Source organism: Podarcis erhardii, assembly GCF_964252035.2.
Source record: "Podarcis erhardii genome assembly, chromosome: 14".
In the NCBI taxonomy this organism is placed as follows: Eukaryota; Metazoa; Chordata; class Lepidosauria; order Squamata; family Lacertidae; genus Podarcis; species Podarcis erhardii.
In genome coordinates, this window is record NC_138503.1 from 36,325,511 (window position 1) to 36,338,138 (window position 12,628).

Consider the following 12,628-nt stretch of genomic DNA (forward strand, 5'->3'; position numbering starts at 1 on the left):
CATCCAGGGGTCCTTTACCTTATTACTGGGAGAGCTGAATTGTGGATTAGTTATTGGACCTGGACTGGGTGACCGGGCACATTTGTACATTTTGTAATTTGATAAGCTATGGAACTTTGCTGCTTTGATCTTTTCTTTTTATTTAACAAAAAATAATAATTCTGTGGTATTTTACATACTGTGACTTCATTGTTATTTTTAACTGAAAATGGTCTAATAATAGTTATCGCCATCATTTGGTTTCCTGTTTAATTATTATTAGCTTGTTTTGAGAGCTGATTTTAGCATGCAGCTATATTAACCAGCTTCATTTCTGAAATATACTCTGAGTCCTGTAGTGAATTCTTGCTCTTTATTGCAGCTTGTAAAACAGTGAATTTAATTGCCCCCCCCCCAAAAAAAACCTCAGGCTTTTATATACATTATTTACACAATGAGTCCCGTCTGATTGGCTGATTCTGCTTCCCTCCTGGAGCCTGATTGGTCTTTTCCTGCAGGCCAATCAGTTGTTGCATTCTAGGATCCTACCAGCCTAATAGGCTGATTAACTTCCTCCTGGAGCCTGATTGGACTTCTCCTGCAAGCCAATCAGTTGTTGCATTCTAGGATCCTACTTGCCTATTGTTCTAGGATCCAAGCTTAGTACATAGCAATTTCCACACAACCGCTGCCCCTGGAGACCTAGCAAACAGCCATCCAGCATTTTGGCTCTTGCTGTATCCCTCCAAAACTTATTCCAGGCTGCCATGGTGTAGTTTGACGGGAGGAGGTGTAGAGAAGGGCTGGGGAGGGGTGCCTGCCTGCCTCTCTTGTTATGTTGAGGCACTTTCTTATTATGCCTCTCTTATTATGTTGAGACCCTGTAAAACAGGGGTCTAAATGAGATCTCTGGTCAATCTGCAGTCAGATGGTGAGGTTCTGTGACTCCCTTTTGTTTAACAATAGGAAGAACAAAATTACATTTGCCACCCAAATTACATTGTAGAAATGAAGGAAGTCAACATGGAATGGCTGCTTGGGTGAAAGGGCTGTGAGTTCAGTTCAGTTCTGGGACTGAAAGCAAATCCCCAGATTTGGAATAGGCTCAGAGAAGGGATAGGCAAATCTGTCAATTTTTGCTTCTCATTTTTCCAGTCTTTTCCAGTTTAGTTCTCCACACCAGTTTGCAGATATATTTTTCAAAGTCCTGATCAAAATTTGTCAGTACGGTGGTACTTCGGGTTAAGAACTTAATTCGTTCTGGAGGTCCGTTCTTAACCTGAAACTGTTCTTAACCTGAAGCACCACTTTAGCTAATGGGGCCTCCCGCTGCCACAGCACCACCACCATGCAATTTCTGTTCTCATCCTGAAGCAAAGTTCTTAACCCGAGGTATTATTTCTGGGTTAGTGGAGTCTGTAACCTGAAGCGTCTGTAACCTAAAGCGGTACCACTGTATTTCCCTGCAAGTTACTCCTAGGAAGAACTTACTGACAGAGCTGTTCAACAGTGGAAGGGACTACCTTAGAAGGTCGTGGGATCTCTTTCATTGAAGGTTTTTAAACAGAGGTTGGATGGTTTTCTGTCAGGGATCCTTTAGCTGTGATTCCTGCATTGTAGGGAGTTGTTCTAGATGACCCTTGGTGTTCTTTCCAACTCTACAGTTCTATGATTCTAACCGTCACTTTTTGTATGCATTTTTGCTCAATATACCAATTTTTGCTCATTTCCCCCAATGTGTTGCGTTTTTGTATTTCATTTTCACTAACATATTGCATTTCTATATACACTTTTGCCCTATAGTGTATGCATTTTTGTGCACATTACTTGGCTGGAGAATTGCATTGCAAAATGTGGAAAAGTGAAGATTTCAAAGGGTGGCTGCAGCTTGGTCTGTGTAAGTGCAAATTAGGTGGGTGAGGGCAGGCAGGTTGGTGGGGGCATTGCCCCATTTGCCCTAATGGGCTGGCCTCCACTGGACATCCTGGGCACTTAAATAGATGTGAAGATCGATCAGGTTGCCTCCTTTTCTAGTAAAAGAATTGATTGATTGGCCTACAAAGAAGGCATGGAAGAAGCAGATAAGAGTCTCTTTTTGTGCAGACAGGACAGGTTTGCTTAGCAGAAGACAAATGACTTCACTCTCCAGACACTCCTATCATTGCACCATTTATTGCACACACGCATACAGACACCCTTCCTGATGTCATCTAGATTTCAAAATCACTACTTCACATAGCCCTCTCCATTGCACATATGGAAACTGGGTTGTTATTATTATTAATAATAATAATATTTAAAAAAACTTAGGGTAAAAACCAATGTTCACCCTCCTCAGAATAGGTCCGTTGAAATTAATGGATATGACCAAATGAGAACTATAGAAGTGTACAGTTGGATAGGGTTCCTTCAAAAGGTAAAAACCAGGATACCCTGGAAAAAAAACAACCCCAAAATTGTTGTTGAGCTTCAAGGAAACCCCCAAAGTTGTTGAGCTTTTTTTAAACAAAAACACCCCAAAAGGTGATTTTCCTCTTGATTTGTTTCAGATTAAGGACAAAGCACCGCCTTTCACCCTGGATATTAATTCCGCCTTTGAAATCCCAGTGTGGCAGTCCTACAGTTGGAAGGGCACCAAGCGTCATCTAGTTCGATCCCCTAAGCCCATTGACTTAGTTGGATTCAGCCCTTAGAACTGATGAAATACATCAGTATTTCATAGATTCTCTGTATCTTCTTTCATACCCTTTTATAACAACTCTGTAGAACAGGCCAGTATTGCTTTATGCTTTTATTTCTTATTACTTTTCCAAAACACCTTTCCTACAAAGTGTTCAAGGTGGCACACACAGCTCTCAACTCCCATCCTTACACCTCCACCCCCTAGAGTTGGCACACCTGGTACAAATGGACTTGAGATGAAGCCTGTGCCCTTGCAGATAATGCGGGACTCCAACTCCCAGCAGCCAGGGATGATGGTCCAGCAACATCTAGAGGGCCACAAGTTCCCCATTGCTGCATTCAATCCATCCCAAAAGGCTTCTGCCTCCAGAACCACCACAGACTGGGTCCAGTTGTGAGCTTGCCAGGGTAACTGGTTCTGCCCTCTGGCTCCACCCCTCCTCCCCTAGACCCAGAACGGACAGAAAGAATCAGTTCCCTTGTGAGGGGAAACTATTGAAGGAGAGTCACATCCCCCCCTGCAATGTTTATTTACAATTATACAAGTTGAGCAAGAGAGAAGGGAGACTCCCAGGTCTCCAATAGGTCAGGGGTTGGTGACATTTTGGGGGCCAGTGGAAAGATAATGACATTTCGAGATAGTGCTGGGGGTGGGTGGTATAACACAAAATGGCAGGTGTGTGTGTGGCATGAGAGAAAATCGCCGAAACAGGGGGCATAGCATAAAAGAAAATGGCTGCCACTATTGAAAGAGTAGAAAAAGAGACAGGAACACAAAATGGTGCAGACATTGCTCCCACCCCCGATCTTGTGCATTGTCAATTTTTGAGGGGATATTCATGGGAGCCATGGTGGGCACAGGGCTAATGGTCCCTGCAATAGGGAAAGGGCCGGAGCCCATGTGAGAAGAATTCAGATGTTGCAACCCTTCTGAACCCTCATAGACCACCAAAATGGTCAGTGTCCACCACCCTCCGGTTTGCTTCGCTAGGATGCTCTCGGCTGGGATTCAGGTCCTCCTGGCAGGTTTCAGAAGTCCAGTTGGCCAGCAGGTCACTGAAATCTGGAGGGTTGCCATTGAGTATACAGACAGGGCTGAGGGACGGCTCTTTCCAGAAGGACTGGGGCAACTTCCTGCCATGCATGGGGGCGATGTGGCCATACTTCTTCTCCAGCCTAAGCTTCCTGTTCTCAGAAGAGGCTCGCTGCTTGACGCACCTGACCAGGGCATATTCAAAGAGCTCGGCCAGAGGACCCATCTTCTCTGCATCCTCTTTGCTGCAGACAGATCTCCACAGCTGCCTCTCCAGCTGTGCTGGGGGCTTCGAGGGGTCAGGGAGGTCACTGCTGTCGTCTTCTTCCCCAATCTGGGAAATCCTGACTAGGTCAGCATAGTACAGAACTTGCCCTGACAGCTGAGGGGAACGGCGGTCCTCGTAGATGTTGCAGGACTCTGAGCCTTCCTCTTTGCTCTTCCGGCCGAAATATCTCTGGATGTCATCGCTGATCCGCTCAGCGAACCGAAGGAGCTGCAGCGTCACCTCTGTGTTGCTCAAGCTGGAGTCGGCAGAGCCTCTGTCTGGACTGCAACCTGCAGAATTGCCTACTGTTTCCATATCCTCCCTCTCTTCCTCTTCCTCTTCCTCCTCCTCCTCCTCTTCCTCCTCCTCTTCCTCGTCTGCCTCCATTTCCTCCTCCTCCTCTTCCTCCGATAAGTCTTGGAAAATAATTTCCTGGCAGGTTGTGGTGGATAGGAACGAATTCCGGAATGCTACGGGCAGCTTAAATTTGCTTAGGCTTTGTATAACCCCAGCGGCCATTTCCCCCGCTCCTATCTCCACGCTGTACAAGTGGTTGAATCTGGACTAAATAAACAGCGAGGAGAACAAAGCGTCAGGTGTCTGCCAAGGAGAGGGAATGCACAGTATAGCTATCTTTTGTGGTTATTATCATCCTCTAACAGAGAACTTGAGTGGTGAGTGCTGACAGAACTGGACCCACTGAGAAATTAGGAGGAGGTATTAACATATTCCTGGAGCACCCACTAGTAATAATTAGTACACTGTAATTTAAAAAGGGGGGGGGGTCCAAAAAAACAAAAGCAAATCAGAACTCCCCTCCCCTCCCCGCAACAGCCCAGGGCCTACTGGGTATGCTCTGTGGCTTCCAGAAACCATAAAACAGGGGTTGGGGAAAACCTTCCAGTCTGAGGGCCACATTTCCTTCTAGACAATCTTCTCGGGGTCACATGTGGGCAAGGCCAGAAGCAAAAGCCACAAATGTACACTCATTCATTCATTATATTTATGTCCCACCATTTCTCCCTGAGGAGCTCCAGGCGGCGTACGCGGCTCTCTCCCTCCTCGTTTAATCTCCACAACAGCCCTGTGAGGTAGGTTAGGCTGAGAGGCAGTGACTGGCCCTAGGTCATGCAGTGAGCTTCGTAGATGGGTGGGATTGTGAACCCTGGTCTCCAAGGTCCAACACTTTAACCACGACACCACGCTGGCGAATTTCTTCATGCACTGGCACAGTCCTTTACATCTTCCATGCAAACGAGGCATTATCAGACTTCCAGGGCACATTCCAGCCAGGCAAAAGCAGCTGGTTTGAGTGTTTGTGAAACTGGGCCAGCCAGGAGGGGTGTATTGAATTAACAGGAAATAAATAATAATAATAATAATAATAATAATAATAATAATAATAATAATAATAGAAAAATGACTTCAAAGTTGTTGTTCTTTTTAATGATAAAAGGAAACGCAGGAGGAGCTTAAACTCATCTGCCAACAATGAGCATCTGGACAGCAGACCAGTGCAAGCACATAGGCCACCTGGTCACAGTTGTCCCTTCCTTGCTGAGGTGATACCTATTCTAATTCTCTTTAAATCACCACCTTCTATCACTTATCTGTCCCTTTCACATGGGTGGGGTCCTTGGTCCCCAACGGCATCTTAGAAGCGTGGAACTTATTCCAAACTGACTTAACTTCAAATTGCATGTAGGGTGTATGCCATTTTTATTTTAAACTCCCCCACATCAAAAGCTCCATGCATGCAGAAAGCTCGCCTGTTAGGGAAAGGGATAGATGAAGGGCAGGGAGCTTGCAGCCCCTGCTCCTTCACTCCCATCACCCTGAGCCAGCACGGCCAATGGTTGCGATGTGAGCAGTTGTAATCCAAGAATACTGGGAGTTTTCATCCCTGAGCTAGCCTTTCCCCATGGTCTGTTAGCGTGCTTCATGCAGGGAGCTATAGATGCGGAAGAGCTTTCAAAAATAGGACATCATCTGTATACACTCTAGACAGCGAGTATGTGTGGCTAAGTGGTATCAGCTCAGAATTCTATCATTATGCTTAATGTCCTCATTCTAATGCCTGGCTTATGTGCTCCAAAATAAGAACATAGGACAAGCTTGCTGGATCGGGCCAGTGACCCGTCTAGTCCAATATCCTGTTCTCACAGTGACCACCCAGATACCTGTGGGAAACCCTCAAGCAACACTATCCCTTCCTGTGGTGTCCTGCAACTGGTATTCAGAAGCATTGCTGCCTCTATCCATGGAGGCAGAACATAGTCATCATAGAATCATAGAATTATATTGATTGATAGCCTCCAGAAATTGGTGGCCTTTACTGCCTCCTGGGGAGGGGTCCTCTTTATTTATTTATTTATTTATTCATTCATTCCTTCCCCGCCCTCCCCGGCCAAGACTGGGCTCAGGGTGGCTAACATCAGGTATAAAAACAATTGATTAAAATACAACTTAAAAACGAGATTAAAATACTACTTAAATTGCAGCCTCATTTCAGTGGAAGCCCAGATCAAAAACTGTTTAGGGGGAAGAAAACGTCAAATCTTCACCAAGGCCAACTATCCAGACTGGTCCTACGTGGGCCAGAAAAGCCAGGGAAGTCCCCAAATAGGGGTTCCATCACAGAAGGAAAAGGAAAGAGGGGGAGGGGATCAGGCTGGTTCCAAGCCAAAGGCCTGGTGGAACAACTCTGCCTTACAGGCCCTGTGTCCTAGGACGGGCGAAACCAGGTTCAAATCCCTATCTAGCCATGAAGCTTGGTGGGTAACCTTGAGCCAATCAATATTTATTGGGCTAGCCTACCCCACAAGGTTGTGGTGAGGATAAAATGCAGGTGGGAGGAGGGTATTGCCAGGTATGTGCCTTGAGCTTCTCGGATAAAAGACAGGCCACAGGTGTAATAAGTCACAAAATGGTCTCATTCTCGTGCATGTGCAGACCACGTACACAGATGGCTTCATAGTTTGTGGCAGTTGAAAAGAGGACATAGGAAGCCACTTCATATTAAATCACACAATTGGTCCAACTAGCCCAGTAATGGCTACACTGACCGGCAGCAGCTCTCCAGCGTTTCAGGCAGGGGTCTCCCCCCACCTTACTTGGAGATGCTGGAAACTGAATCTGAGATCTGCCACTGAGCTACTGCTGTTTCCCCAAACACGGAGAGCTGTCTTATACTGAGACTGAGTCAAATCACTGGTCCATCTATCTCAGTTGTGTCTACACTGACTGGCAGCAGCTCTCCAGAGTTTCGGGCTTTCTTAGCCCTACCTGGGACCTACTGCATGCAAAGCAGATGCCCTACCACTGACTTACAGCTCTTCCTTAAAACTTAGGAAGTTTCCTTATACTAAGTCAGACCATCTAACCCTGTATGGCCTTACTCTGGCTGGCAGCAGCAGCAGATCTTTAGTGTTTCAGAGAGGAAGTCTTTTCCCCAGCCCTACCTGGAGATACTGGGGACTGGACCTGGGACCTACACGCAAAGCAGGTGCTTTACCCCTGAGCTACAGCCATTCCCCTTGCAAGGGCTTCTCTCCCCCCGGTCTCTCCACTTACCTGTCCACCGCAGCTCAGACCCCCACTTCTCCTCTGCCAACTCTCAGCCCTTCCACCTGGGGCTGAAGTATTTATAGTGGCACTGCGAAACTGGGGACTAGCAAATATTTGGCGGCTGTATTGTAATCGTAGACTCGGTAAACAAAACTCTGGTTTGCTTTAATGCCCGGCAACCGGAGAACACTGTAGACAAGGAGCCTGGGAGGACGGGGAGATAGGGCTCACCTTAATGGTTGACTTCCTGGGGGATTTTCGAGTGTTATTCCTGCCGGTCCCCCTATTAGGTCTGCTGCCACAGCTGGCAAACCTCACCCCTCCCCGGCTCCCAGCACACGTTGACAGAGGACTTCTTATCTCCAGTGTTGATTTGGAGACGAAATCGAGCCTCGTCAAATAGGCATAAAATTAAATTTCATGGTATTTTGACTCCAGGAGTAGGCATCATCTCCAGAAGCAAGTAACGCTTATCCGACAACGCCTGTGCAAATAGTAAGATGCCAAGCCAGAAGAGGAAGGTAACTAACTGGCGACCGGGGCAAATCGGTCAGATTCATTGTTCTGAGCTTAGGTTGATTTCCACATCAGTTTGAATCCCTATTGGCATTCCTTGAAGACCCACCTACAGTATTTAGGCAAGCTTTCCCCTGAGCTTCAACTTCCTGTCCCAACAACTGTTTCTGCTGCTCTTTTAACGGCTTGAAGTATAATGCTTTCCAACGGGCTTCTTTTATCTTATTATAGTTCTAATTATGGGTTTTAAAAATTGTTTTGTTTGAATTATTTTTTATGGGGCGCTTTGTATGGACTTCATAGCTGGTTTCATACTTGTAAAATATAAATAAAATAATTATTATAGTTACCATTAAACCAATAGTTGTAACTATACATACCTGCACCTTCTTTTTCATGGTTTGGGGTGCATTTTCTCATTTATTGATGAGGCCTAAATGCCCTCCCTCCAGCCAGCACCTCTCCTACCACCCCTCAGTTGCAAGGCTATTCTGCAGCAAACGCCTCCTAAGGGCTTCATAAATCAAATTATTACGTTGCTTCCTGTGATTTACCATACAAATTGGTGCCCATAAATCAATTAGAACGGGAGGTGAGGCAGGCTGTCGAAGCCATTATCTTCAACCCATTAGGGATGGGCTTCATTAGGGTGAAGAAGAGGCCAGGGCTCCTTTAAGAAACAAAAACAATTCTAACATATGTCCCTTTTTTATACAGTGGTACCTCGGGTTAAGTACTTAATTTGTTCTGGAGGTCCGTACTTAACCTGAAACTGTTCTTAATCTGAAGCACCACTTTAGCTAATGGGGCCTCCTGCTGCCGCTGCACCGCCAGAGCACGATTTCTGTTCTCATCCTGAAGCAAAGTTCTTAACTTGAAGCACTATTTCTGGGTTAGCGGAGTCTGTAACCTGAAGCGTATGTAACCCGAAGTACCACTGTACTCCTTTTCTAACAGCAAAATGTCTGGGGCTGCTCCTGGCTGTAGGTGGCCTCAGGGCTGCCTGGTGGGCAAAATATCCTTATACTGATCTGCAGACCCTTCTAATCCAGGGGTTCCCAGACTGTGGTTTGTGGATCATTGGTGGAGCACACACTTCATTCAGGGGGTCTGCTGCATGTTCGCATTAGATATACACATTGGTTTGTCATTGTATCTTTTATTGCTTCTTTTATTGCCGAGTTAAACTGTGGAACTCACTCTCACAGGAGGCAGGATGGCTTTAAAGGAGGATTAGACAAATTCATGCAGGAGAGGGCTATCAGTGGCTACGAGCCGTGATGGCTATGGGCTGCTTCAAGAGCTGGAGGCAGTGATGCTGGAAGCCACGGGAGGAGAAAGGGCTCTGGTTTCAAATCCTGCTTGCTGGTTTCCCACAGGCATCTGGTTGGCCACTGTGAGAGCAGGATGCTGAACCAGATGGACCGCAGGCCTGATCCAGCAGACACTTATCTTGAGTTTTGTTATATTACAGATCGGAACTCTACGGAACGCAAACTTTACCACCACAAAAGAAGCAAATTCAAAAATAGAGTTAAAGAGCATACATCAACTACACCTTACAATCACTGCAACAGTGTTATGAGTTTGTGGGTACCAGACTTCTAATCCCTGAACCCAGTGTTGAATATCTACATCACAGAAAAGGTGGTCTAAAACAGAAATATGAATATTGTTTTTCTCCTGTTGTTGTTTATCTCCTGTCTGGCAAGTTACTTGATTGGATTGCCTGGGGAGCCTGGCCATTCTTTTGTAGTGATAAATACTTAGTTCCTGGGCCAGGTCACAGGCTCACACTCTATTCATATCTTAAATGTGTCCTTAAGACAGGATTTCTGAGGAAAAGACAATGGGGAGGTTTCCCACTTTGACCTTGTAGAGAAAACATTTACTCAGTTTAGGAATCAAAATGGTTCCAGATTGGCCTTCCTGTGCTGATCTATGTACGTGCTTGGTTGGTACACTTATGAACATTACCATATATCTAAGACCATAGAATTCCTATCACAACCAGCAAGTGTTAAAAGCTATTTGAGCCTCCTGGGTGATGGGCTATTAAGAGAACAGAGGAAAGGAGGCTCTGTGTCAGATGCCAAATGGGTGGGACCCCTCCTCCAGCTCTCAAGATAGTTAGAAGGAAAAGCCTGAGTTTGAGAACAGAGTTACGTGAGCTAGAAGTTGGAGGCAAAAGCTGCAGGCTGCTAAGGCAGAGAGAGAAAACCTTGGCTGATTTGCGTTCGAATCCAAAGCTGTGGCTATGGGAGAAGCAAGACCCTTGTGGGATGCTAGCTCCATGAAGCCCTCCATCGCAGGCTCAGGTTGTGTATATGTGTAAATGAACCATATATCCTAAAGATACCACAGTCTCCACTGTGCCTCATTTCCAAAAGGAAACACAAACCCCTGGTATTTTGCACCGCTCAGAGATTGGGGTGGCAGGCAACAGCAGGTAGGGAAATAATGAAAGCCAAGACTCTGCAATGGTCAAGTGGTCCAGAGGGCAGAATTTGGGGGCCACTGCTTTATACAGTTTGTGTCTTGCAAAGCCACACTCTTACTATGGATTGATTGATTGATTGTTCATCATCACTGTCTTCATGTTTGTTTGTTTTTGTTTGTTTGTTTGTTTGTTTACAGACACTGCTCCCACCCTGGAATCTGAACCCTAACAGCAAGGTATAAGAAGGTGCAGCATTTTAAAATCCAGGGGTTCTTTTGCTGCACAGACTGGAGGGTGGCTCCCCCTACCTTCTCTCTTCCCTTGCTGGTCCCTTGTGCCTGGAACTTGTGCCTTTTGCAAGTGCCCTTAGCACAAGCGACATGCAAGGACCCGGACCCACATGGGAGCACTTAGACTTCTCCAAACATTCGCGCTGGCAGCCCTCCTGCCTCAATAGCCACTATCTAGCCCATTTGCTGGCTTGACAAACATGTTTAGATACACAGACAGATCGGAGCGGCAACTGATAAGCCAAGCCAGTCATCACCCCTTCAATATGCTCCTCTGACGTCACTGTGGCTGCCTCCTTCTCCTCCTCCTCCTCTTAGGACAAATGTGGAGAGAGCTACAGCTAGCTTTGGGACACTTGGGTGGGGTGTATGGTAGGGACATAATTGCATCCTGCGTCCATCACCTGAAGCAGCTGCCTTATGTGTCTTCATGGCAGGGCTGTACAGTGGTACCTCGGGTTAAGTACATAATTCATTCCGGGGGTCTGTTCTTAACCTGAAACTGTTCTTAACCTGAAGCACCATGTTAGCTAATGGGGCCCCCTGCTGCCACTGCGCTGCCAGAGCACGATTTCTGTTCTCATCCTGAAGCAAAGTTCTTAACCCAAGGTAATATTTCTGGGTTAGCGGAGTCTGTAATCTGAAGCGTCTGTAACCTGAAGCGTCTGTAACCCGAGGTATCACTGTACTGGACACTTTGCTCCATTCACTTGTATGGGACATAGGAAAAGGCCCGCAATTGAGAAAACCTGGTTAGGGACTGTGCGAGAGACAGACAGACAGAGAGACAGACAAGCAGGCAGGCAGGCAGAGAGAAAGACATAATTGCCCCTCATCTGAAGCAGAATACACATCATACTTTAAACCACATTTAAAGGACATGGGAGAATCCTGGGAGCTGCAGATTATCTCTCCAAGGAACTACAGTTCCCAGCACCCTTAACAAACTGTGCTTAGATTCCAGTGCCTCAAGTGGACTAGGATAATAATAAAATCATATGTGGTGGGAATGTAAAGAAATTTAAAAATTTTGGGAAATGATATATAATGAATTGAAGAAAATGTTTAAAATGACATTTGTAAAACAACAACAAAAACAAAAAACAAAAAAACAAAAAACCAGAAGCATTTTTGTTAGGGATTGTAGGACAAGACCTGCCAAGGAAAACAAATAATTTATTTATGTATGCAGCAGCAGCAGCGGCAAGAGTCTTGATAGCACAAGGATGGAAGAATGAGGGAAACCCCAACAAAAAAACAGTGGCAAGAGAAATTGATGAACTATGCAGAAATGGCTAGATTGACATACAAACTGAGAGATAAAGAGAACTGTGACTTTAAAGAAGAATGGGAACTTTTCCACATATTATTTAAAAAGACAACAAAACGAACTGGACTCCTTGGCAGGTTTTGAATAAACATACACAAATCTTTTGATTGTTAATGTAGTGGATAGATAATATAAGGATTTATACTATTGTACAGTATGCAGAGAACAATATGAGTTGAGAAATCAGAGAGAGGAGCTGAGGGAAGTCTTGGGGGGAGGGAGGGAGGGTTTCATAGAATCATAGAATCATAGAGTTGGAAGAGACCACAAGGGCCATCGAGTCCAACCCCCTGCCAAGCAGGAAACACCATCAGAGCACTCCTGACATATGGTTGTCAAGCCTCTGCTTAAAGACCTCCAAAGAAGGAGACTCCACCACACTCCTTGGCAGCAAATTCCACTGTCAAACAGCTCTTACTGTCAGGAAGTTCTTTCTAATGTTTAGGTGGAATCTTCTTTCTTGTAGTTTGGAACCATTGCTCCGTGTCCGCTTCTCTGGAGCAGCAGAAAACAACCTTTCTCC

The 12,628-nt window shown here is 45.7% G+C and overlaps 1 protein-coding gene across 3 annotated transcripts; it reads right to left on the reverse strand.

Annotated features, from left to right (window-relative positions):
• Positions 1 to 3,260: 3,260 nt before the first annotated feature.
• Positions 3,261 to 8,469, reverse strand: PERCC1 (proline and glutamate rich with coiled coil 1). Of its 3 annotated transcripts, none has more exons than XM_081838556.1 (2): positions 8,426 to 8,469; positions 3,261 to 4,526 (listed from the first exon to the last, which is right to left on the reverse strand). In XM_081838556.1, exons 1-2 carry the CDS (start codon positions 8,441 to 8,443, stop codon positions 3,600 to 3,602), a joined length of 945 nt encoding a protein of 314 aa, XP_081694682.1. In that variant the 5' UTR covers positions 8,444 to 8,469; the 3' UTR covers positions 3,261 to 3,599. The 3 variants fall into 3 exon arrangements, with proteins under 3 accessions (XP_081694682.1, XP_081694684.1, XP_081694683.1); XM_081838558.1 differs by lacking the exon at positions 8,426 to 8,469 and adding an exon at positions 7,761 to 7,829; XM_081838557.1 differs by lacking the exon at positions 8,426 to 8,469 and adding an exon at positions 7,536 to 7,716.
• Positions 8,470 to 12,628: the final 4,159 nt, after the last annotated feature.